General features: G+C 45.9%; 2 protein-coding genes across 6 annotated transcripts in view; one reads left to right on the forward strand and one right to left on the reverse strand.

Annotated features, from left to right (window-relative positions):
• Positions 1-898: 898 nt before the first annotated feature.
• The window catches only part of HADHB (hydroxyacyl-CoA dehydrogenase trifunctional multienzyme complex subunit beta), a 249,494-nt gene continuing 224,086 nt past the window's right edge, over positions 899-26,306 (reverse strand). Inside the window, exons 1-16 of one of the 4 annotated variants that reach the window (XM_042861458.2) lie at positions 20,962-21,163; positions 19,785-19,859; positions 19,380-19,421; positions 17,001-17,097; positions 15,745-15,789; positions 14,191-14,290; positions 12,773-12,860; positions 11,752-11,939; positions 9,114-9,294; positions 8,311-8,432; positions 5,621-5,700; positions 5,487-5,534; positions 4,516-4,603; positions 3,490-3,564; positions 2,797-2,961; positions 899-1,692 (exon numbers count right to left, since the gene is read on the reverse strand). In XM_042861458.2, coding sequence (XP_042717392.2) covers positions 1,657-1,692; positions 2,797-2,961; positions 3,490-3,564; positions 4,516-4,603; positions 5,487-5,534; positions 5,621-5,700; positions 8,311-8,432; positions 9,114-9,294; positions 11,752-11,939; positions 12,773-12,860; positions 14,191-14,290; positions 15,745-15,789; positions 17,001-17,097; positions 19,380-19,421; positions 19,785-19,859; positions 20,962-21,148 — 1,617 coding nt within the window. In that variant the 5' untranslated portion in view covers positions 21,149-21,163 and the 3' untranslated portion in view covers positions 899-1,656. Of the gene's footprint in view, positions 1,693-2,796; positions 2,962-3,489; positions 3,565-4,515; positions 4,604-5,486; positions 5,535-5,620; positions 5,701-8,310; positions 8,433-9,113; positions 9,295-11,751; positions 11,940-12,772; positions 12,861-14,190; positions 14,291-15,744; positions 15,790-17,000; positions 17,098-19,379; positions 19,422-19,784; positions 19,860-20,503; positions 20,875-20,961; positions 21,164-26,306 lie in introns of those variants that run through there. The other 3 variants (XM_005284115.4, XM_065587343.1, XM_065587342.1) reach the window with 3 other exon arrangements.
• HADHA (hydroxyacyl-CoA dehydrogenase trifunctional multienzyme complex subunit alpha) overlaps positions 21,162-26,306 on the forward strand; it is a 36,922-nt gene continuing 31,777 nt past the window's right edge. Inside the window, exons 1-2 of one of the 2 annotated variants that reach the window (XM_005284116.5) lie at positions 21,336-21,508; positions 23,317-23,402. In XM_005284116.5, coding sequence (XP_005284173.4) covers positions 21,351-21,508; positions 23,317-23,402 — 244 coding nt within the window. In that variant the 5' untranslated portion in view covers positions 21,336-21,350. Of the gene's footprint in view, positions 21,509-23,316; positions 23,403-26,306 lie in introns of both variants that reach the window. The other variant, XM_005284117.4, reaches the window with a different exon arrangement.

The raw sequence follows: 26,306 nt of genomic DNA on the forward strand, positions 1-26,306 counted from the left end.
CATTAACATTGCTCCCTTATACCCAGGCTTGGTCACCCTCTTATGCAGCCGTCCCAGTGCTTGTGGAGCAACAGCATTATTCATGGCTTCCGAGTAAAGGGGGACCAAAACTAAGGCGATTGTGTGACTAGTATTTTAATAACCACGGGTGAACTCTGCTCTTAACCTCCGTTTCTGCCTCTGCTAATCCCGTGCATTATGTATTCAAAACCAGACCTGGAGCACACGCTTCTTTTATACAAGGAAACTAGGGAAAATGGCATTGTTTAGTCAAAACTGTTTTAGAAAAATCTGTTTCCTCAGTTGCAAATGGCACAAGCTGTTCTGTTTAATGTCCTGAGAATTTTAAGCATATGACAGAAAAAAAACCAAGCCCAAAGTTACAGGCCGCTGTGACATATCCCATGTAGTTGTAGCCATGTCGGTCTCAGGATATTAGAGAGACAAGGTGTGTGTGTGTGTGTGTGTGGTGGTGGGGGGGGGGGGGGGAGAGAGGAATAGCTCTTATTGGACTGACTTCTGTTGCTGAAAGCGACAAGCTTTAGAGCCCCAGAGGCGTGGGAAAGGTGCTCCCAGCGTCACAGCTAAATGCAGAATGGAACAAAGTGTCGCCCGAAGAAGAACTCTGTGGGACTGAAAGCTTCACTCTCTCTCTCCCCAACAGAAGTAGGCTGACGTGAGATGAATCCTCCCATAATCCCGGTTTGGGGAGCACAGCTGATCTGCACGGCCGCCAGCAGACAATGGAACTGAGAAACAATTTGATCCTGAATTCAAATTCTTACACTGCTCCTATTTTTTCCCTTCATGGTTCAATGTACTGCAGACTTTTGTATTAAAACATGGAACTAAGCTGTCCTGGGGGAAGCTGGAGGGTTTGGAAGATGAGTAGGGACAGTTTCACATGAACATATTAGTTTTATTTCTTAGCATTCAATTCTGCAGCACAGTTCTGCAGCACAGTGTGGATTCTGGGGCAAATTCTGCAGAGCCCCTTACTCCTATTTTCAAGAGCCCAGAATAGCCTGGTGATGTTTCCAAGCAGACAAGCCTCAGCGTACATAGCGCGTGAAACCATCAGAGTAAGTGTAAATAATCAAGAAGGAAAACAAAAACAAAAAAACAAAAACCTGCCCAGTCTTCAAATTCTTCCCTGGTTTATTAAGGCTGCCAAGTATCTAAAGCAGTTACAGTTCCTTCCCAAGGCCGTTTGGACTCTGCACCATCCTTTATACACACTACCTCCTTCATCTCAGTTTGCGCCTCCTCTTTGATAAGCCACATCCCTAACTGGACAGTTGCGCCTAAGAGGCGGAGCCTCTGGATGGACACTCTAAATACTTGGCAATTCTCGGTTTAGAACAACTCTTCACATTCCCAGACTGCATTACTCATTTCTTCCATAAGAAAAACCCTGTTTATAAAAAGTTACCGGTTTTTTGGTTAACTGCAGGCCGAAGAGCCAGGCTAACTGTGTGGTGGTGTATTTGACAGAGTGTTAATTTGCTCCAGGTCACTGATGGGGTAACGAGAAGATATTTACAAAGGCCACCAGGAATCCTTTCCAAGAAGGATCATAGCTATGTTATTAGTGCATTGAAATGGCATTGCCTGGCACAGGACACGTCCAATTCCATTCAGCAGTTCCTTGTCCTCTTACTGGGGGTAAAGTTCCACAATCATTGCATGGCCCTGAAATGGAGACGCAAAGCACGGTTACTCTAGGCTGAAAGGCACTGTCTGCAAAAAACGTACAAGTCAGCAGAAGAGCTTCATTTCCAAAGGACGTTAGTCATATTGTAAAAAGCAACAGAGGGTCCTGTGGCACCTTTGAGCCTAACAGAAGTATTGGGAGCATGAGCTTTCGTGGGTAAGAACCTCACTTCTTCAGATGCAAGAAGTGAGGTTCTTATCCATGAAAGCTTATGCTCCCAGTACTTCTGTTAGTCGTTAAGGTGCCACAGGACCCTCTGTTGCTTTTTACAGATTCAGACTAACACGGCTACCCCTCTGATACTGGAGTCATATTGTAGGAACAGGAAGAGATTAATAGCAGGTGTTTACTCAGTGGCAGCACGCTACAGACGTGGGTTGGATTATCTGGTGCCATTCCCGAAGCACTGCAGGAGGCAATGCATTCCTTTCAGGGGATGGGATTAGAAAGCATGCAGGCTACTCAGGGGTATCCCTCTCCCCCAAACTAGAATGATTATGCAGCTTCCACAGAGAGTCTCAGCTAGCCCTCTTTAGATCGGTTAAGTGAGGATAGGACTGGTCTGGATGTGACCTCTCAAGTTACTGCGTAACCCAATCTACTGCCGCTAACCCCAACTGCCTAACAGCAATAGGTGTAATACTTCTCTAGAGCTTTCCAAGTGCCACTGGAGAGCAGGTGCTATCTGCCTTTTTCACACAGAGGTTCTCGTTCCTTACACGGGGAGATGGAACCTAACAAGCCAGACTTCCGTAGGATCCTCAGGGTTCGTGAGACACTGAAAACCACCCCCGCAGTAAAGAATCATTCCTCCCTTTCGTACTATATCAACGGTGACATGCAGCACTGGCCACCAAATCAGGGTCACTCTCGGACAGCACTGAAATGCTGTAAAAGCAAGACTGGCTGGCTCCTTAACCCAGCTGCCTGGATGGTATTAAGGCCACCTGATGGTAACAAACTTCAAAGCTGCACCGATGTCCAACGTACACAGGACCTGACTTCTTGGTACCCAGAGGAACAGAGGAATTCCTGCCCTTCTGAGCAGAGGGCACAATGCCAGCAAGCCCATGCAGCATTACCTGTCCTCCCGCAGCACAGGCAGCAACCACACCGTACTGCCCTCCTTCTTTCTTCAGCCGGTGCGCCGCAGTCATGACTAAACGGCAGCCAGTGGCACCAAAAGGGTGGCCCAGAGACAGGGAGCCACCCCACTTATTGAACTTCTCCAGAGGCGGGGCTCCAACCTGCAAGAACAAACCAAAGGAACGGGCTTGCCAACCTCTGCCTCCAGGGAGCCTGTCCCGCTCCCTCGGAGTCCTTCCCGCCGCAGATGAGAACATAACCAACATGGAGATCAGGGATTGAAGAGACCTACGAAGCCAGCTAGTCTCTGCTGCGTGTTTCACTGCAGTGTAAGCAAATGTAAGAGGCTTTATGGTGCTAGGATGCCATCTACAGCCAGTTAGCTGCTAGAGACCAGTGGTTTAATCTCACCTATCATTTTTACTGAGAAACATTAGCCGCACAGCTCTAGGTCTTTGCCTTCTCTTGGTGCTGAAGTGCCAGAGGTCACGTCAGAGTAGCTACAGCTCCTCGAACTAGGAAGAACTGAACCAAATTATTGATTTTTAGGAAACTGAGCCTTTCTCCCTTGGATCAACACAATACGGGCCTTAGAATTGCTATGCAGTTCAGATGTGTTTTTACAGCAAGGAATGAAAATTGCAAAAGCAACACTGACCTTAAAACCTGCTTCCTCATTATGTCCTTACCTTAGACTTTCTGCCCATGTAGTTTTGTGCAAACCAATCTGAATCCATAGCTTTCAGGTTAGCCAGAATCTGCCCCTAGAAGGGAGGGGAAAAAGACTCAAGGACTACAGCAGACTCAGAATGAAGTACAGTAAAAGGTGTGTTATCCGGCCCTGTACCAACCGGAAAGCTCTATAAGCCAGCATTTCTAATCTTCAGAGAAAGTCCAGTTTATATAGTCTGTCTGGCACCTGCCTGGCTCCACATGGCTCCCCAGAAGCGACAACAGGTCCCTGCTGCTCCTAAGTAGAGGCTCCGCCCCCGCAGCTCCTATTGGCCGCGGCTTCCAGCCAATGGGAACTGCGGAGCCAGCATTCGGAGCAGGGGCAGTGCGCAGAGCCGCCTGCCACACCTCCGACTAGGAGCGGTAGGGACAGGTTGCTGCTTACGGGAAGCTGCCCAAGGTGAGCGCCCTCCCCGCCCCCAGATCCAGCACCCCGAAACCCCAACCCCCTGCCCTGAGCCCCCTCCTGCACCCAAACTCCCTTCCTCTTAGTTAAGTAGCATTTTTCACTTACCAGCACCCCCCATTCCCAACTATCCCAACATGCCGGACAGAAAAGCTTTTACTGTATATGGTGGAGTACTAACAAGTTCGGGGTATCTTAGTTTCCTCAAACTAGTCAGTGATCAAGAAGGATGAACACAGCTGGCTGTACAAAGGGCTCAAAGGAACATCATTTGCAAGAGCCTTGTCCCAGTCAGTGGACACCTTAGAGAAAAACGTTGCCTCTGATTAACTGAATAAACTGTCTGCACAGAGCACCTCAGCCCAGACTAACGGTTAATGTACAAAATCATACTGTGCATCTATAAAACCCTACATCCGATGAAGGAAACCGAGTAAGAAGAGAGCTCTTTCCACTCCTGATATAAAACCCAATTAAATATCCTTGCTATAGATCTTACGCAGGGGAACCCAGATCTGCAACCCAAGACACACTGGTGTGTCACCTCCTCCTTGCATGTTCCTGTGCAGATACTTACAGCGAAAGCTTCATGAAATTCAAACACATCAATATCAGTCAGTGTTAGACCAGCCCTCTCCAACACTTTGGGAGTACCATACGTTGGCCTAAAGAGTCAGAAAAGCAAAAGTGACATTAATGCAGGTGTTCCATGGACTCCTCTCCACTTCCTTCACTACGATCCCTATTATATCCTCCTCTCTCGCAGAACGGAGCTGCAGCGTTTAAGATGCCAAACAAGTACGTGCTCACGAAGCTTTCAGCCTCTCTCACTCAAACAGATGTACAACCCAAAAGCCACCACCATCCCATACAGAGCTGCGTTAGGCAGGTGAAGACGAGCATTTCACCCCATTTCTAAAGTCAATTGACCTCTTTTGGCTTTGTGTGCAAGTCTGGGAAGTCCGGGCATCAAATCCGATTAGCTGGATTTTAACCACATTCAAATTCTTCAAGTCTTGAGATGTATGCTAACATCAACACTAATGAATCATAGAACTGGAAGGGACCTTGAGAGGTCATCTAGTCCAGCCCCCTGCACTCATGGCAGGACCATCCCTGACAGGTGTTTGTCGAACCTGCTCTTAAAACTCTCCTGTGATGGAGATTTCACAACCTCCCTGGGCAATTTATTGCAGTGCAAAGTCTTGTGACTTGTTACTTGGCTGGTTAAGGCAGCTTAATACTGCCACATGTATCAATAACCTGAGGCAACACCATGCCTTGCACATGCCTGAGTACCCATGTAACTGTGTTGCTATAATCCCCGCCTCAGCTCTTCCCCATTCTCAGTCATCTCCATTTGTTGCATCACGTCTGGTACCCAGATTTCCTCAGCCCTTTGAGGCAGGGCCCAGATCTGTGTCTGGCTGGAACGCGCCTAACTAAACGCTCAGACATTCTACAGCAAGCGAAGCATTTAGTGCTAGTAACTGATAATGTCCAGCAATGGTAAGTGTTTGACTATGCTGGCCAGAAGCCAGCCCTTACCCCAGCAGGAGCTGGTCCTTTGGATCCTGGGACACGTACACAAAATCCCTGCACAAGAGAAGCACCATTAGTACCAGAACAGAAAACAAAAGCAAGCCCAGCTTTCAGAAGCCAGATGGAATGGTTCCTTGTACCTTAGGTAGGCCTTTGGTTTATATCCCATCGCCAGAGCCTTCTCCTCAGACATAATCAGAACTGCCGAAGCACCATCCGTCTGAAACAGCCAGACAAACTCAGTCAGGCAACTACTCACAGAGCGCTCACACCATGCAAAGGCGACAAGTCTCTAAGTGTTTGTACAGGGCCCCAGTCGCCGTAGCAGACACAATCTTAGTACAAACAAACAAACTATACAAGAATGTAAATACAAATGCTGCTCTATAACCGTATCTATAACCATCCACCAGAAAGTTACATTACAAGTCACACTTGTCTGCGTGTAATTCATTAGGCTGTGGAACGGAGAGCTCCCAAGAAAACTGGCAGAAGCCTCATCACTTGGGATAAAGAACTAGGTAAAATACACCGTAGGGAACAATGCAGCACTGGTTGAGGCAGATGGTAAGATGACCTATGAGTGGGTTGGCCAAACCAGTAAGGCTGCTGTAATAGCAATGTATCAGAGGGGTAGCTGTGTTAGTCTGTAGCCACAAAAACGAGGAGTCCAGTGACACCTTAAAGACTAACAGATTTATTTGGGCATAAACTTTTGTGGATAAAAAACACTTCTTCAGATGCATGGAATGAAATTACAGATACAGGCATAAATATACTGACACATGAAGAGAATGGAGTTACCTTACAAGTGGAGAACCAATGTTAACAAGGCCAATTCAGTCAGGGTGGATGTGGTCCACTCCCAAAAATTGATGAGGAGGTGTCAATACCAAGAGAGGGAAAATTGGTTTTGTAGTGAGCCAGCCACTCCCAGTCCCTATGCAAGCCCAAATTAATGGTGTAAAATTTGCAAATGAATTGTAGCTCTGCAGTTTCTGTTTGAAGTCTGTTTTTGAAGGTTTTTTTGTTGAAGGATGGCTACTTTTAAATCTGTTACTGAGTGTCCAAGGATACTGAAGTGTTCTCCTACTGGCTTTTGTATGTTACCATTCCTGATGTCCGATTTGTGTCCATTTATTCTTTTGCGGAGGGACTGTCCGGTTTGGCCAATGTACATGGCAGAGGGGCATTGCTGGCACATGATGGCATGTGTCACATTAGTAGATGTGCAGGTGAATGAGTCCCTGATGGCATGGCTCAAGTGGTTGGGTCCTCTGATAGTGTCGCTAGAGTAGATATGGGGACAGAGTAGGAAATGGGGCTTGTTACAGGGACTGGTTCCTGGGTTGGTGTTTCTGTGGTGTGGTGTGTAGTTGCTTCAGGTTGGGGGGTTGTCTGTAAGCGAGGACTGGCCTGCCTCCCAAGGTCTGTGAGAGTGAGGGATCGTTTTCCAGGATACGTTGTAGATCGTGGATAATGCGCGGGAGAGGTTTTAGCTGGGGGCTGTATGTGATGACCAGTGGTGTTCTGTTATTTTCCTTGTTGGGCCTGTCCTGTAGTAGGTGACTTCTGGGTACCCGTCTCGCTCTGGGAGTGGCTGGCTCACTACAAAAGCAATTTTCCCTCTCTTGGTATTGACATCTCCTCATCAATTGTTGGGCGTGGATCACATCCACTCTGACTGAATTGGCCTTGTTAACACTGGTTCTCCACTTTTACGGTAACTCCATTCTCTTCATGTGTCAGTATATTTATGCCTGTATCTGTAATTTTCACTCCGTGCATCTGAAGAAGTGGGTTTTTACCCACGAAAGCTTATGCCCAAATAAATCTGTTGGTCTTTAAGGTGCCACCGGACCCCTCATTGTTTTTTCGATAGCAGTAGCATACATAGATGTGGCTCTTTAGTAAGTGCGTTTTTGGCAGAATGCTGGTCTGTGAATTGGGGGGAGGGGGGGGGCCATTTTGGCAGCTATAGTGCTTGCATAGTCTGAGTTTCAGAGCGTTGTAATTTGTTCATGTATGCAAAACTAAATCCTAATATTTTACAGCACAGCGTCCTTGATGCATTGATGTTATGGTGTCTCAAAAGGAGAATGTATTTCCAAGTTAATCTACAGCTCTGCTATACGCAATGGCCCTTATATGCCAATATTTTGCAGTGGAGTCAATTCTGAAGTAGTATTACACCTCAGCAAGTTCCCAGGAACTCAGGCAGAACACGCTGTTGCTGCTTGTGAAACACCAGCATTACTTTATAGCACAAAGAAAGGAGCAGTTATGGCAAAACGTGAACAGGATCTAAACACTAGAGCATCTCCTTTATGCTGCACATGGGGACAAGACACATACCTTGTGCATTCTGGGGGAGACTTTCAAAGGCATAAGGACAGTTAGGCACGCAACTTCATCCAAAGTCCCAGGGAATAGGGTGTGTAACTCCCATTTGTGCCTTGGGAAACCTTCCCCTGTCCTCTTCTGAGGGCAATTATAACGAAGCCAACAGGTAAAGAAGCCTCAAGTGTTTATAATGAACCTTCTGCTTTTATTTCAGGGGGTTGCTAAATTTAAATTTGTTTAAGAGAAAATGCAAGTGTCATTTTTCAACTTAAAGTGGATGACATTATGGAAAAGCCAACGAGGTTGGAGTAGTGTTCCTGCTTTGAGCAGGGGGTTGGACTAGATGACCTCTTGAGGTCCCTTCGAACCCTGCTATTCTATGATTCTAGTGTTAAAGTCACAGAAATCTAGACTAGGTAGCTGCAATAGGTAGAAATAGAGCTCAGTCTCACATATTGCTACCCAAATGGATGGCGGTGTACGTTACCAGGAAGGAGGAGTTGGCAGCTGTGACAGTCCCATAAGGTTTGACAAAAGCAGCTTTCAGTTTGCCCATCTGCTCCATGGAGGATGGACGGACTCCATTATCTTTGATAACCGTATCTTTGCCTGTTAAAACAGAGCATTAACCTCAAAAGGACGTGGGCATCAGACCCCACTTGACAGAAAAGAATGTGAGAGAGGGAATCTATTTTCCATGGGAAAAGGAGCGTAAGGAAAGAATGGAGGCGTCATTCATTTGATTTGATTTCTTGCCAAAACAGTTTAGTGTTAAGGGAACAGTCTTGAGTACTGAAAGAATTCTGCTTCTTTCAAATTGATGATTTTCTGAAAATAAAAGCTTTCTAAGGAGCACAACTGCTATGTGCTTCATCACACTGGCACTTTTCCTAAGCTGGTTTTTAAACTAGACTGGTAATTCCTCGCAAACACACATTTCCCTGTGGTGTAAGTTGTTGCTTGTTAACTCTTTGATACAAAGAGCAGGATTCCTCACCTGTGAGCTCCTGATCTGACCCGTACTAAGGCAATAATCACCAAATAAGCAGGGAAATGGAGTAGGGCGCTTCAAGATTTCGATCACAGACTCAGCAAGGACACATGCTCCTAGATCACTACTTTCTTGTGCAGGGACAGATTGTAAATGAAAGATTTTAAATCGATTTAACACTGCTGAGGAGTGAAAGCGTGCCGAGAGATACAAAACTCCACGACCTGGGCCCTGGCCACTTTCCCTTATAAAAGGGAGTGGCGCTATTTTGGGTTAGCATTAGAACACATGGCTTTTACCTGGCACTTTGAAGGGTACCACGTCAGTGAGCAGCCCCTCATCCTGGGCTTTCCTGGCCAAAGTGTGGGAACGCAGGGCGTACTCGTCTTGTTCCACACGGGAGATAGCAAAGGCGGCGGCCAACCTGTCTGCTGAGTGTCCCATGGTCTCACTGGTGGAAAACTCTGCTACAGCTGGGAGCTAGAGGAAAAGGAAGCACAAGGTAAGCATATGTAAATACCGTCTGTTCCAACGGTGGCTACGGGCAGCACACTATGCTACACCATTGTAACTTAATATTTAGATACGTTTCATACATGTAAATCCTTGACATCCTCCACTGATAAACAGAGCAATTAGCTTTATACAGATAATGCACATTACCCTACGAAGATCCACCGAGCTCCAATAAACTAGAGGAATCCCCACTTCTGAACCACCGATAACACAGGAATGCCCAAACTTGGACTGAGTAAGGGCCATACTGGCCACTTGCCAGGGGCTTGAGGCCTGCTCCCAGGTTGCAGACAATGAGGCAGTTAGCACCTGCCCTTGTATTTAATATGGCGCTGCAGACCAGAGAGACAAGAGGCCCCAAAATGAAGTGAGGCCAGGCGGCTTGGAGCAATGCATGCTGGGGCCTGCAGCCTCCGTGGCCCACACCTCCCTAGGAAGTAGTATGCTACACAAGTGGGCCAAATTCAAGTCATCCCTTATTTAAGATTTAGTCCTCCTCCATCCTGAGAGGATGGATGACAGCTTCATCCACATGCATGTGAGCCAAGACTCCCACGCTGCTGGGTGTGCTATTTTTAGGGCCCTTTATTTTCAGTTTTTATTTTAATTTTTCCCAGGAATTTATCAGAGTTTATTACCACACCAGCACAAATGGGGAAAAAAATCAGTGCAAAAAACAATTCATAATTTTTCTGGGTAAATATCAGGGTTGTTTTGGTGGACAGAAAGACAGGGAAAAAGTATTCAGTGGATTGATGCTTTGAATTCCGTTCAATGTGGTTTGCTGCAGAACTAAAACAGAACTCAAAACACAATGCCACCTCGGAGTTGAAGAAAACAATACATCTCTAGACCCCAAATAAAACTTTTCATTTGAATAAACAGTTTACTGTTGTAGACTTAGAGCTATTAGCCTGTAAATATTTACATTTAATAATTGAGTCACGCCATTCGCAGCGCATTTACTCAACTTCATCCTTTTCTCCTGTTTGTTTTTTTAAAGCTTTCGAATACTTCCTTGTGTTCGGAAACGTATTCTGATACCGATTTTTGTTTTCCCACTTTAGTGTGTCAAATCTTTAAACCGTTATCTGCTAACGGCTTGAAATGCATACATGGTGGGCGTGAGATTCAACAGTACGTTCAGATGTGCATGCACTTCAGAGCTTGCGTGCGTGTCTTCTTCTAGACTAATGCCTTACTTCAATAGGCAGCTTTGCATACACACACCGACTAATGTATTATCGTAATACATACATCTCATATAATGTACTGGATTTTCCTAATAAAACAAGTTACTTTTTATATATTTGAATGATACAAAAGTAGGGTAAAAATCAGAAAAAAAAATCTGAAAAATACTTTCTGTAAAACCCAAGAATTTTTCAGTAAAAATTGGTTTAAACTGCAAACGAAAGGGCTTAGCTATTTTCCAGTTCAGGGAGTCTGCAGCATTCAAATCTGGGGTTTTATCTCTCAACTGCACTTTGAGTATCTCTGCACTTGTACCATTAGCTGACAATAAAGGAGACTCTATTAATAGTATGTGGGCAAAAATAGCCTCTCTGGTGAGGACAGAACTCCAGGAGCCCTCAAATCATTCACTGTGAATAAAACCCTTTTCCTACCTATTTCCACCACTTTTCAAGTCCCCTTTCCTCCGACCATGAGAGCAGGTGGTGGGGCTTCCTTTACAGCATGAAATGGAGAGCCCACTATCTAAATGGGCAGGCTGCCCATTCTCACCTCTTATTATGAAAGCATTCAGTCTCCCGCAGGACTGGGTCCCTGGAGAGTCAATGGATTGTGTATTTAAGGGGTGTCAATCAGATGCACAATCCCATTAATAGTGGGAGGGGAATGCTTGCCTCTGTATTCGATGTGCTGAAAATGCACCTGATGCGTCACTACTAGCTTGAAGAGCAATTCATTTTGTCCCTCAAACTCCAGGTTCTAAGAGTTTCAGAAGGTCAAGACGAATTGCAAGTGATTTAGGCTGGCAGGGTACATTTCCCCTTCACACATTTTAATGTCTTCAGTAACCCCTCTATGCTAGCAGTTCGATGAGTTGGGAAAAGAGATATTTTGAAGTTTAAATAGGTGAAGCTCACTAAGTGTGAGCCTGACTGTCAGGGAACCATGTAGGCAAAAGCCATAAGTAGTTCCTCAAAGCATTTTAGGAGCTATGCTAATTCACTGAAATCTTGGCCTAAACCTAAACAGGCAGCATGATGCAGAAGAAACATAGTCTGCACCCCCACTTAACCATCACCATGTTGAATTCTCCACAGGGGCAAAATTAAAATCCTTTCCCCTAGAGCGTGTGTTATTTTACAAGCAGCTATCAAATGGCAAACTACAAAGGAGGACATACTTGAGAACCCTAGACGCCTACTGAGAGATGGAAAGGAGGAGATTTACCTCGGGGGCAAAGTAATCAGGACGGATTTTAGCAAACAACGCCAGCCTCTGGCCCAAGGTCTTGGCCCTGTTAAGGGAGAGCAGAGTCTTCCTCATCTTCCTGCTGTGACGAATGGGAACATCCGACATTAACTCCACACCACCAGCTACCACCACATCACACTGGCCAGATGCAATCAGACCAACACCTACAGGAAGCGATGGAGAAGATCATCAGAAGTGTGGGTGGACATCTTTAAAAGAAGCTGAAATACTTTCCCTTACTGAAGAGAAGCAACAAATAATCAAGGATTTCTCAGGAGCAGATGCAACCAACAGAAACATCTCAAATCAAGGAGAATATTTTGCTTTTTTGCACAGTTAGTCAGCAAACAGATTTTTGATCAGATGAAAAATTGAGATTAAAAAAAAAATTGTCCTGATATGGGACCAAGCACCAAAAGTTCAAAATGTTTCACAAAATGAAACTCCAGAAACCTTTGTTTCAGGTCTATTGATCAGGTCTAATGAAACATTTCAATACATTCAAAACTTTTTTTTTCTGATTTTGAAAAAATTAACAATATTCTAAACTGAACTCTCCGGTCTTCTGTAATTTTGCTTCTACTTTCCACTATTTTCATGCAATGATTTGAGGCAACAATATCCCTCAAACAATTTGGGGTAGAAACCTGAATCTTCAATGTTTGCTCAGTTTGGGCTACACTGAAGGTGATGTTAGCATAACAGGCTACAACTTTGTCAAGTTCAAGTCTTTCCCTTTCAGTTCTTCTAGACAATTTTGAATCTGAGTGGAGCCTGCTCCTGAATGAAGCTGATGACCAAGAGCTCCTGAAGGGCTGGAACACGTACTTCAAAAATCTCTGCTAAATGTTACTGAACCACTGGTTCAATAGCCCCCATCTAAGCCTCCTCCAGACACTTAACCATGTTCATTGAGATGTGCAGGTAGGACGGGAAAGAGAAGAGAGGCGGCTAATGCCATCTTCTAATCTACTACCTGTTCTTTCAGGCAACATACCTGTGGTCATAGCTTGGTTTGAAGAGATGCAAGCCATAGTGACCGTGTGAGCTGGAGTTTTGTCAGAGAAGCCAGCTCCCAAGGCAGCCTATGGGCAACACAAGATAATGATTAAACCCCCCACCAGCTCTACCTCACAGTACTTGCTTCTTGAAACATTAAATGACAGATATCTTTGCAGAATTTAAGCTGCAAACGTGTCAAGTTTCCACCTATGCAGCTGAGGTACGGCATTCTGCACGCGTTCACTATGAGGAAGCAGAGAGCTGGTCTGCTGCCTGCCTCTCAAAGCTCTTTATCAAACTACACGGGCAACCATGGGCAGACCGTAAATGAACAAATTCCTCTTATGCAACACAGCACCGTATTTCTGAAAACTTCTTGTACTTTTGCTTCACCCTATCATCTATTATTTATAGATGCAAGAAAATGAATGTAATTTTGTTTGAGAACTTGAATACACTGCAGTAGAATACAAGCTGTAATTCGCATATAACTGAACAAATGTTTGTGGCAGACCAAGCTTTCCTGAAAGCAAGGCTGTATAATGGGAATGACAACAAGCTCTAACAGAGCAGGGAGTGGAGGCCTCTGTCACAAAATAATAACTATTCTGGAATACGTGTTGCCATAAGAAGACACACCTTAATGACACACAGCCAACTAGTTTAAAGTTCAAACCTTCTCTGGAAGTTAAAATTAAACCAGAGTCTCGGTTGACTGACAGGAGGTCAAAGAAAACACTTGCACATACAAAAATAACCTGATGATTGAATCGGAGAAGTACTGGTAATAACAAGTGCAGTTAGGTGAAATTATGTAACAAGTTTTAGGTGGGATCCTGTCTGGTGGAATGGCGCTGGCTGCTGTGCAGAACACCAACTGAGGTTTCAAAAGCTAGGTTGATTAGAGCAGAATCATCTCTAATGTTCTGGAGATGGCTTTATAGTCACAGATTTCTACACTTTTCCCTGTATTATGTGTAGTCACTTCTCTCTTTACATCTGCCACCAGGAAAGGCAGCTAAGCTAGCAATCTCCAGAGCATTCAAATGCTGCATCTTGGATCTCCCAGCTTTATTTTTCAAAAAGATATTGTAGGGCTCTCAAGTATTTCTGGCAAACCAGATCGTGATCCCAAGTGGACAGTTCAATGATTAATCATCCCTTATCAGCGCCCTGCCTTTCTGGTATTCCCCCAAGAGGGATTTCGCAGTGCACAGTATTAGAACTGACAGGGTAGATTTAGGATTTTAACGGGATGGGAGTGCCATTTAATTACTTGCTGCACCACAGTGTGAATGGCTTATTTTCCCAATCCACAAGGAGCAGTGATGAACTGATTCTTTCCTAGAGGTTAGTTCCCTCAGGTTAGCTGTTTAAACCAGCTTTACAGAATACCTGCTTCATTTAACCCACCTCTCTAGCAACATTGCTTGTTTTCACCTCCTGAATAACTGTGCCATAAACAATGTAATCAACAACTTCCTTCGGGACGTTGGTCCGGTTCAGCAACCCTCTGAAAGAAGAAGTCAGACAAGAAAATCTGCACCAACAAATAAAGTGGTAACTTTGCCAACGTCCCCAGGCACCCAATTTCAAAAGCTAGCTTGCAAAACAGGGACAACAGCGAGCATGCTTCCCTAATTCAGAGAGGAGGTTGCATACATGGCTGCCCACAGAAAGAGCTGGAAATGGACTCAAAATAAAAAAGGGAAACTCCACCTCTTCAATAACCCCCCTTCCCCCAATGCACAAGTGGTTACTACCTCTCTTCCCCAGCTTGGGGCAGCCTCAAGTCAAAACTAGGGGAGAGAACAGGGAGTCAGAGATGTCACACCAGCCTACCCCTCAGTGTTTGAACACCTACTGCTTCTACAGGGATACACAAAAGACAAGCAGCAATTTTTTCATATTTCCATAGAAAACACTGTATACAAATGCTCCAGGATATCTGTACAAACAAGCCTATACACCTCTGCACCCCATTGCAGGGATATATATAAAACTAAAATAAACACAAATTTGAATTCTGACTTCCTCAAACTATCATGTAAAAGGTAAGAGTAAACATGATGCAGGTAGGGGTCCCTATGGCAGCTTACTAATGCTACTACCAAATCCAAGCGGCCAGTGCACCACTTAACCCCAGCACGCAGTCCGTGAATATAAAGTGCACTGTTTGCATGCCGCCAGTCAATCAGATTGACTCCTCTTTGAATCCCTCCTCTGGCTCCCCCTTGGCGACTGCATCAACCTCACAGCCAAGGCTTTGCACAACTCCAACCCAGCCTTCAACGCTCTCAGAGTCATGTCCCCACTGCCCATCAACAATGCCAGCCTTGACAAACTCCGCCCCGCATTCCCCAAACTCCTGCCTTCACACCTTCTTCCACACTGCCCCCAGAGGTAAATACGGAATGACCTCCCACAGTGCCAGGACCCCACCTTCCCTCCTTCAAATCCTTCCTTTTCCACATGACCCGCAAACGCTGTCAAGCTGCAGGCTGGAGAAGGCATGGGAGAGAAGAGAGATGAAATGAGAGAGGAAAAAAAACACACAGTACTAAGGTAGTTTTCCCTGGGTCTCAGTCACTGCCCCAATTTGCTCATCATTCATTTTTCGTATTATTCAGCGCCAAGCACATTCAATAGTAGATCATTTGAAGCAGAGCTGGCCAGAAGGATGACACAATATCCCCCTAACATGCACTTAGACAGTGCCTTCCTTCTGAGGCTCTCAAAGTGCTTTACAAGCAGTCAGTAGTATCACCATTTTGCACATAGGTAATCTGAGGTAGAGAGGTGAAATGACTTGTCCTTAATCACATAGCTGAGTGACAAAGCGGGGAATACAGCCTAGGAACCCTGGGTCCCAGTATTGTCATCAGCACTAGATCAACCTCCCAGCACAAAACCCCAGTGCCAGCTAGCTTTCTGAGCTCCTCTTCCACTCAATTCTTGTTTACTCACTGCAGCGAGGCTCTGGCCAAGTCATGCGGCATCAGATCTGCATATCTGGAAGTTAAGACACACAGGCTTACAAAATAATCCCTGTAGTTATTTTATCATATCATTCAGAGCATATATTAATAGAACAGACACAGTAAGGCATCAGATAAGCAATCACGGAGCTTTTTCACTTAAAAATGGCCATTTCACAGCCTTGTTTTGTGGAGACATGTCTACATGTGAAAAATCAACGTACAACTGCTGTATTAAGGAAAATCCTGAAACAAAATATCGCAACAGCAAAAGTCGAAACTCTATCCCTTATTTACTTCCCTATGTAGGGAATTGTTAGTAATGGTCCTGATTCAGCTATGAAGTTAATGGCATTAAGTAACAGGTTTCTAACAAAGTCATCTGATGTAGTTAAAGTGTAAAGACTATGCCTGGGTCTTGGAAGCAGTTTTCAATCATAGGTGCAGTCACATGAATGGCATGCGAAGACAAATCAGTTGGGCTGCACGTTACTTACTGTGAACAGCGGACATATGTGAAGCCTAGAGAACCAACCATCCCAACCCAGCCCTTACACATCCCAACATACACAGGATTTTCTCTGTATTATTTAGTAATTCATCCTCAGTTCTCATCAGAACGTATTCTCTCCTTTCCCAAGCCAGACTGTCACACCGACTATGCCAGTTTCCTTATAGTTATAACAAAGAAGAGAGGAACCACTAGCTCACCTCTGCTAAGCAGAAGGTACCATATGTTTGCAGCTACAGCCTTAGTTGATTGCCATCTTTTAGGTGGTGCTAATCCCTGTCAAGGAACACTGGAGTTGCAAGATATGTATTCTAACTCTTGGGGAAAATCAAGTAACTTTGGAATGCCCAATCCCTTCAAGCTTGTAATATGTAGCAGGGCTCACATAGAGAGTTTCACCTGTATAACAGCAACCAGTGACCTCGCCAAGATTAAAAACACAATACAAGAAGGAAGGGATCAAAACAAACCACCAAGTTTATCAACCTGGTAAAGATCAGAAAAACAAGTTGTTAAACGCCTTGCAGGTATTACATTCATTACTCTTTCCTATTATGAGTAAGAGTAGCTACAAATGTTTGCTTGCTATGTGTCCTGACGACAGGCACTGAACGAAGTGAAAGCAGTTCGAGAAGTACAAATATACCAAGCCCAATGTTTTCCATTCTGATTCTACCTGAATCTTTCTGTATGATTAACACAAGCAAAGAGGTGTATTTTCTTTTCATACTTACGAGGTGCCAGACTGTAAAAATGGAATGCGGACCCCATCGACCACAACAATATTCTTCACACCATTTTTGGCTAAGGTTTTCTTACTCTTGGGCTGGACTGTTTGAAGAAAATATTTAAACAGCTATTGGCTAGAATCTGAGCAAGTCTGCAGCAAGATTTTATTTTAAAAATAACTACTACTAGAAAGTTTGGGTAAACATTCCTTGGTGATTAAGTCCCACATCAAGTAACTAGGAAGCCTGGATTGAACTCTTGTCTCCCCCATGGCATGCAGCCTGATCTTGGGCAAGTCACTTTACTTTCTGTATCCCAGTTTCCTCATCTGTAAAGTGATTCAGCTAAGACCTTGCAGTGAGCCAACAGCAGAGCTGGGAACAAGACATCCAATTCCTGACTCCCATTCCCAGTTACACTAGGATACTGTGGCACCAGGTGTCTTTGTAATGTTGGATCACCGACATTAGAAACGAAAGAGACCTACGTGAACACCAAATTTACCCTGTGCCTCCCATCCTTAGAGTAAGATAAAGTAATCTATTGCAATACAGTAACCTCTGACTGATCACTGTCAGGAGGCATTCTGGACTTGGTCCTAGAAAAATACAATTAATAAAAAGACTCAGTGAGTCAAATTTCTAGTGCAAACAGGGATTAAGTCTCCTGATTTGTTAAGACAACAATACAAAGTGGCTGCGTTTAAAAGACTGAGAAGGGCCATGGGATGTAAAAGCTGCTTAAATCCAGCTAAGCATGAGAACGTAAGCAAATGAAAGTGCGAGTATGAAGATTCTGCCTAGTACTTGTGTTATTATAAGTGGGTTATCTGAGTAAAGCTAAGGGCAAGCATGCGCTATTTCCCAAATCAGAGTTGCTAGGTCCAAAATGGTTCCGGGGACCACAGACACTAAGAATTAGAACAATCAACAGCTAAATGAAGCAGCACTTAAGAACCCCAGCAGGCATTTTTAGTATCTAACTGTATATACCCACACTAAAGCCTAGAGCCCCTTACTCTGCGCCAACTGGACCTTGTACCCAATACCACAAGCCTTTTCTGGCCAGGGACCATCTCTTGGTCGGCAGGAGGACCTACGTATAACTATCAAGCCTAGGCCATTCCAGTTTATCCCCTTTTTGTATGGATCCTCCAAGTTAGGACACTCTCTCATCTGTTATGATCTGAGCCCTGGTTCAAGTCCTTCTTCTAGGCTGTGATTAGCCTCTTCTATTGCTTTTCTGCAGCTGTTCCTAACAACCTAGTGGGATCCTTAGGGTCTGTAGGGCTGCCTACACAAAGACCATCCTACCTCCCAGTACCAGAGCCAGACAAACTTGGTCTGTTCCCGACCCTAAGAGAGGCTTTGTCTCTCACTTTCTGAATTTCCCTCTGGTTAGATGAAGAAAACCAATTAAGAGTCAGTTTCACTGTCAGGCTCCTAATGCTGGAATGTTGCAAAAACTCCAGAGAAAGCTTTGTTTTAAAGTCCCAATATATTTCCATTGGTCTTAGGTTTTATAAAACAAGCCAAATATTAACTGACAGCCTCCCTTGAATTGTGCACATTGAGTTCTCCCCACCTCACCTTTTTTCACATTCTATATCAATAGGATATTAACTATCTTGACATAGCAGGATATAGAAACTCTACTGAATATTAGGATGTATCAGATATCAAGGTGTGTCATGTCATTTTATAGCTGCCTGCTACCAGCTCTGATAGTCTTCAGCTAACGGTGGGATTTGCACTCCATATCTTCTCAACAAAAATTGGGGCTCATCTCTGACACATTAGACACATGTGAGATGCAAGGTGTTAGGTTTTAAGACTATTTTAAACATTGACATTTGCTATACGTTAGGAATCAGGAGCCATCTCTTATAGCCATAGAATGAAAGGAATAAGTACACAAATCAGAGACATTAGTTCTGTTTGTCCTCATAAGAAAGGGACTGATAGAAAAGGAATTTATATCCAGCCTGAAAATAAGCAAGTCCTACAGTCTGAAGGGTTGGAGTTTTGTTATTAAAAAAAGGAAGGTTAGGGAACAATTCTTTACAAAGCAACCTCATTGCATAAAGATTGGATTCTCTTTAATAAGGCAGTGTAAGATGAGCACACTTGCTTTATGAAAAATGCTTAGGTAGAAAAATCAGATATTTAGTAGACTTGTTCTTTTCACAGACCAGCTTGGATGTACTGAAAAAATACTTTGGTAACATATTTCTATGTTCATACTTTTAGAAATGTACCCCCCCCCCCAAAAAAAAAGGAAGATTACACTGCATTCCTGTATCTGTCTAGGATATGTGCAGGGATTGGGAGGCAACTTGCCAATTTACCCTTTCAGCAGTCAGGTTTTTAGTGTATTCACTTTACCTGCAGCATGTGACAGAGGGGAGCAGCTGAAGGATCTTGCAGCTGAAACACAAAAGACAGAGGCAGAACAATTACTGACAAAAAAAATTACCGATAATACTTTAAATTTTTCCTACCATTGTAGTACATTTTAGACAAGTAATCTGTGGTAACTGCACATTTAGAGAAAAATGTTGTGTACATTGTGTATAACCAGTTTGTGAGTTTTTCACAGCAATGGGGGAGAAAAACACTTTAAAAATAGGAAAAGCAGTTGTAAAAAAAAAAATTACATGGTGGCAAGGAGACTTGGGTGCAGTTGGCACACCTGAATCTACTTTTAACCCATTTTTAAAAAACAGCTAAATGACAGTGTCCTTTTGCATGGCATCCACTTAATTTTTTAACAATAAGAAGAACACTTACAGAATCTGACAGCCCATGTGGAAGTAGCAGGGAGGCTTCTGATAGCACGGCTCAACATGGAAGTCATTTTGAAATCTAAAGCAGCGGAGGAGGTGAAAGACAACAATTAGTTTGTTCAGAGGTTTCAGGATGGGCAAGCTACCCAATTCACACACAGCCAAAGGAAATGGAGAGACAGATAAATCTGTCAGTCTCTAAGGTGCCACAAGTACTCCCAGGGCCGGCTTTAGGAAGTGCGGGGCCCGATTCGAACAGCTTCGACGGGGCCTCGACAGGGATGACTAAAAAAACAAACACGTAAAAAAAACACGGGGGGTTTGTACTCACCGGGCGGCGCTCCTAGTCTTTGGCAGCGGGTCCTTCACTCGCTCCGGGTCTTCGGCGGCACTGAAGGACCTGCCGCCAAAGTGCCGCCAAAGACCAGGAGCGCCGCCAGGTGAGTAAAAATTAAAAAGGTGCCACTAGCCAGGGAAGGGATTCTCTGCCTCTTGCCCCCAACTCTGGGCGGCCCTGCCACTGGGCGCGGGGCCCTCTTAGGCGCGGGGCCCGATTCGGGGGAATTGGTGGAATTGGCCTAAAGCCGGCCCTGAGTACTCCTGTTCTTTTTGAGAAGAGCCTAGGGTCCAGTGGGGGAGGGACTGTCTCTTTGTGGCGGGTTTGTACTGTGCCTAACACTGGAGCTTTAAGGCGCGATGGCAATACAAGTAAATAATAATTACGCCTCTTGTAGGATCAGGGCAGTACAGCACGTTGCAAAGGGTTCCGGGCAGACCCATTTTAAAATGCCCCCCGCCCGATCTCGCTGTTGGTTTGTTCATCCTGGCCCTTCATCCCGGCCCTGATTAGTCACCAACAACCCTTTGTGCTGCCCCCTCCTCCAGGGGATCCGATCGGGGCAGATGCCCGGGCCAGGTGGGACGAGCTGGGGCCGCTGCCCCCTGAGCTCAGCTCCCTGCAACCGCCCTGGGGATCAGCTGCAGGGCAGGAGCACAGCCCCCCCCCACACTGCCCGACCTCTGCCCGCAGCGAGAGAAACCAGCTCCACACCCGCCCCCTCCCCGCCGCCAGCCGCCCCCCTCTCAGAGCCCCCCCCCCCTTCCGCCAGTCTCCTGCAGCCAGCCACAGGCCCCCCCTCAGCCCCCCCCTCATTCCCGCACCCCGGAGGGCCCCGCCCCACCGGTCCCCGGGCGCCCCGTCCGAGCGAGGCAGGGACCAGGCCTGGCGCCGGGTCCCACCTCCAGGCTCGGCCGCCGCTCCCGACACTCCGCGCTGGCAGCTCCCTTCGCCCTAACGACGCCCAAGGACCTGCCCCGCCTCTCCCGGCCGCGCCCCCCTTCAGGAAAGCCCCCTCCTGCCTGTCCCATAGCTACCCGCGGCAGTGCCTGATGGGAGCGCGCTCCTCCCCACGTCTGTCTGACCCCCCCACACCCCACCCCGCATCTCCCTTTGCTGTAACGGGCCGAGGGAAGTCTTGGGGGCGTAGCGAGGGGGGCGGGCCAGGGTTAGGATTGGGGGGGAGGGTGAGTGAATCAGGCAACGCCAAGGGCAGCCCCGAGGGACCGGCGTATGAAAAGCCCCCGCCCCACACCCGGGCGGGTCCTGTCGCCGCTTCTCTCATTCGACCTCCCTGAGCAAGATGGCGGCTGCGGTGCGGGCGATCGGGAGCCTGACGCGCTTCACGGCTGCTGCCAAGTACTGTCCGCCCCGCCGCGCCGGCCTCCCCGGTGAGGGGCCGCCCGGGGGCTGGGGGGGGCGGGACTGCGTCTCTCCCGGGGGTGGGGCACGTCCCGCTCTCTGGGGTGGGGGCAGCTCTGCCGCGGGGGAGCTGGGGCTGCGCTTCTGGCGGGGGGAGGGGGCAAGGCCTGTTGTGTGGGGACTGGGGGAGAGCTGGGGCTGCACCTCTCCCTGAGGGGGGGGGGGCAAGGTCCGTTCCGTGCGGTCGGGGGTTGAACTGGGGATGTGCCGCTGGGGGGGGAGCAAGGCTCGCTCTCTGGGGGGGGCCCGGCCCGCACCTCTGTCTGGGCGGGGGTTATGGGGGGGCGAGGCCTGTTGTCTGGGGTGGGGGCTCTGCCTCCCCCAGGGCGTCCCCTGCACGTGGTGGGGTCCCCCACTGCCTGCCCCAGGCTCCCAGTGCCCATAGGGAGTCCGCTGACTGCAGTGTCTGGGTAAGGAGTCGGTGCTGCCCGGGGGGGGGCAGGGCTTTGTCTGCGTTGCTTGTTTGTTCTAATCCTGCTGCTGTAGGGGCCACGCAGCATCTATTGACCTCCTGGGGCTGTCTGAGGCCTGGCACCGACCAGTCCTTACCGGGAGAGGGGTAGGCCTGAGTGATCCCAACGGACAGGTCTTGGGATCCTCTCGGGCACCTTCCAACCACTCTAGAAGTGTCGTACTCCCAGTATCTGGACCTTACTGAGTTTTAAATCCCCAGCGTGGGGGACTCTGAGGTTGTAATACACCTCCACTGTTCTTTTTCCCACTGGCCTTCTTCACCCTGGGGTTTTGGGTGGTGATGCGTTTTAATGAATAGATTAGTTTGGTTTAAAATAAATTGCGGTTATTGGGCTCTATCCAGGAGCGTGGCTGTCTCAGGGAACTGGGATTCCAATGTAAAACCTGTCCACTGGATTAATAGCCCACTGAATTTTGCACAAACCAGCAAACTACAATTGGATCTCAGTTAATTGGGGTGGCTACTGATTTACGCTATCTTTGTCTGATGCATAACTTGACATTAATTAGTTCTTGTGACTATTGATTTAGTCAAGTTATGCATCAGACAAAGATAGCATAAATCAGTAGCCACCCCAATTAACTGAGATCCAATTGTAGTTTGCTGGTTTGTGCAAAATTCAGTGGGCTCTTAATCCAATGAACTAGTCTTCACATTAGAATCCATCACGGCAGTTGTCATTAGTTTGTTCCCTTCTTGTTAGTCTAAGCAGAGGTGCTCAAGACACTGATCTACAACTATTCCTGGAGGGGCTTTCTCCAGGTCAGAATGGAGGGTCCTTGAAGGCAGGGTTTCCTTCTGTAAATACACAGTTAGATAATTTGGGGGGAGCTGGGTTCCCATGTGAATTTAGAATTGTAACTTTGTCAAAATGATACATGATCAGGAGGGGAGTGCTAAAAAATAACATTGCGCTTTTAATTGCCAGAGGCCTCTCTTTGTCTTTTTAGTTTCTTGTTTTCAGGATTCTCACTTTGGCTGATATGCTCCCTTAAAAATGTGGTGTTTGGACTCCCCTATTCGTCATAGTTGATAGCAGTCGGCCTGGAATAGTCTTGTTCTTCACACCCCCCTAAATGGCTGTTTGCCAAAATGGGGGTGGGGTGGGCAGGACTTCCACTGGCAGGGTAAAAACTGAGGACAAGAGCAGTGCACATGAGGAAAGTTACATGATCTTGGAGCCACCCCTATTGCAGACAGATTCCCCCAGCTGCTAGTAAAACAGGCGGCTTATTGTAGGGTGGAAATGTGGGCAACTGCCTGCCATCCCAAGTTCTCTTTTTCTGCTCCCTTGATGCTCAGCTTAGTTCCAGATCACAAGAGGCCTGGCCCTATGGAGCCACCTATGGACGCTGTTGTCCCCACCTCAAGCAGCATGCAATCTCCTGGTGAGTCGGGGAGTAGGGAGGGGAGTACAGGAAAAGAGACCAAAGTAAATAAAATGGTTAGGAAAAAATGAGACAGCAAATGGTGTGGGGGGTGTCATCCATATTCCAATTCATTGCAAGGGAAAGGGACACTCCACCAAACATTGGGAGCCACTCCCCTAAATAAAAGTTCTAGTGAGCTCGGCACTGTACTAATACTACTTTGCCCTTATAGTGCTGTCTGTCCAGAGGTTTACAAGGTGGGTAATTTCTCTGCCTCAGTCTCCCCATCTATACAAATCCAGTTATGTTCTGCAAAATAATAGCACTACATAGTTGTGTGTCGATTATATTACAAGTAAGCTGGTGTTTCTCCTGGTATCAAAGTGCCTAAGTCCAGCTGGATATTTTCCTCCTTATTCAGTCTCACCAGGAGTGAGTCTTGGTCAAATTCTGCCTTCAGTGACTCGTGTGCATCCCCTTTGTAAACTTAAATTCATTAATGTCTGTAAAACTTTTGATATCCTATAATGGGGAGTGCAGAGTTCTACAGAGGTAAAAAATCAATTCCCTCCCACCCCCCCCCATTTGTTTGGTTTTGCAATAGCTTTTTACAAAAAACTGTTAGAAGTTTTTTTATTAAGTTCTTTTAGGCATTGAAACAGTTCTTAACAGACCTTTTTTTCCTGCAATGTTGGAAATCTAGTAAAAAAAATGGAATTGACTAGAAACTACCAACAGAAATCAAACTGGCTAATCTCTTTTTATTGCCCAAGCAGGGTGAAGAATACAACATAATAAAGAAAAGTAAATCTAGATTTAAGTCTTTCAGTTCCAGTATAATGTTGAAAATATATAAGAAAATAAATAACTAGAGGCCTGCTGGTGTTCCTTTAAAAAGCGCAAGAGGATTTTATCTATAACCTTGATTTGTACAAATTCATGCTGCTAGTTGTACATGATTTGCAGTTTAAAGTAGCAATGTTCTTACTGCAAACTGCCTCTAAGCCACATTTTATTGTGGTTGAGTTTTAAGCCTGGTTACTGCTTTCCAAGAGAGTTCTGGCCTTTGCAACTTTATAAACACATTATCCTGGAAAATCTGTCATCAAAAGTATTTCACTGCTTTTGCATAGTTATTAGTAGGTCACCAAATTTTTTAGGTGTCTTGCAGTAATGATAGTGACAAGGTCCCTGCCCCAGAGAGCTTGCAGTCTAAATAGACAATGTGCAGGCAAAGGAAGGGGGAGGGAATATAGTGTAGTTTAGCATGTTTTGTTCCAGATTCTTGGTATCTTTTTATCTTTGTGTATCTTTAGACTGTTTTGCTGAAACTTCTTAAAAATGGTTGTAGAGAGCTTCCCGGAAAGTGTTTAAGGGGAACTTAAGAGAAGAAGCAAAAGCATGTTAGACCATGGAACTGGGAGGGGGCTAATTCAGCCAATCAGTTACTTGCATAACTTCATGAAATAAGAGATTCTATATCTTTAAAAGGGTGGAGCTATTTAGTAAAATCTAGGATAAGTTGACAATGTCCAAGTGCAAACCCTTACTCTCCATATAAAAATACATCTGTTAGTGACCCATCCCCAGACTTTCCTATCTGGCTATACTCTAGTGCAGACTCCTGGGGGAGGAGGGAAGGGGTTGGGGAAGCTACCTGTCGTGGTCTTGTAATTTAGTCTCAATCGTTCATCTCATTTCTTCCTCCTGCTTCACCTGATAGCGTGGTGCAACCCAAGGGCTACATTGAACAAGTTCGACAAGGCAGCGCACTCCTGCCCTTTATCACCGGAATGTGGCCTGCGAAAGCTGTACTGTGAAATGCTGCGTTTTACTCCAAATTACAAGACGGATCATTTCGTGCTGGGGCCTCTAGTCTCAAGTTGCCGCATCCGTTATAAAGACGCGGGCAATGCGAGCGCTACATTTTGGCGATCACATTTGGCTGGCTGGCTTTTCAATGACTGAAGCCTAGGCACTCCCGAGCCTAGAATTTTAAGGCTATCAAAGATTTCACACAGGGTTTGTAATCTGGGCCTCAAACTTGGTCAAAAATCCTCTTAAAAATACATTCTTGGAAATCAAAACCAGGAGACAAATTTCTTAAGATGTTGCCGAGAATAAATCACTCCCACCGTTTCAGAAAGGAACTAAATGTGACACACTTTTTCCCGTCTCCCAAAGCAATTTACCTTGCTTATGTTCCTGGGCATGATGAAATGTAGGACAAAGGTCACTCCCCCCCTTCAGAGGAGGAGACCATTTAGAAATGTAGGGGAAAGTGCATGGAGCAGCTCTGAGCCAAGATGACATGGCTGTGGGGGAAGGGATAAGTGCTTATTTGCGAAGCAAAGTGCAGGGTGCCTGATTAATCATTGTCTGATCTGAGTGGTTGATTGGAGATTCATCCCACCCTACTTATTCCCCCTCCTGGATTTCCCAGGTTGTTTTGCCTTTGGGCTAGGGCTGGTCTGCCTCCTGGGTTGGCACCCTGTAAATAAACCAATGTGGTATTCTGTAATCTAATGGCTGGCTGCTGCCAACCGTACCAATTAGGATACGCTGTTTGAAGAGCAGCATTTTTGGTTGTTTCTCACAATAGCTCATAGCAGGGGCTCCCATGGGGAAAGCAGTTGCTGCCTGCAGTAGCTAGGGGCAGCCCAGCGTTGCATTGGAAGAAGCTTTTGTCCAAGGTGAAGGTCACTTGAACAGAAGTGGAGGGATTTTAGGGTAACAATAGGGATAACTGGAGGCAAAAATGTAAGATGCCGGCTTCAGGGGGCAGGAAAGGGGATTCTTTTGCTGAGGTTCTGCAGGTCAAAGCTTAAATGTCCCTTTTCACTTATTCTGACTTGTGGGGCCCTCTGACTGCACTAGAAGAGGGCAAGCTTATCTAAAGATTTGCACATGCAGTTGTCAGGG

The sequence above is a fragment of the Chrysemys picta genome, chromosome 3 (assembly GCF_011386835.1).
Source record: "Chrysemys picta bellii isolate R12L10 chromosome 3, ASM1138683v2, whole genome shotgun sequence".
Taxonomy (NCBI): domain Eukaryota; kingdom Metazoa; phylum Chordata; order Testudines; family Emydidae; genus Chrysemys; species Chrysemys picta.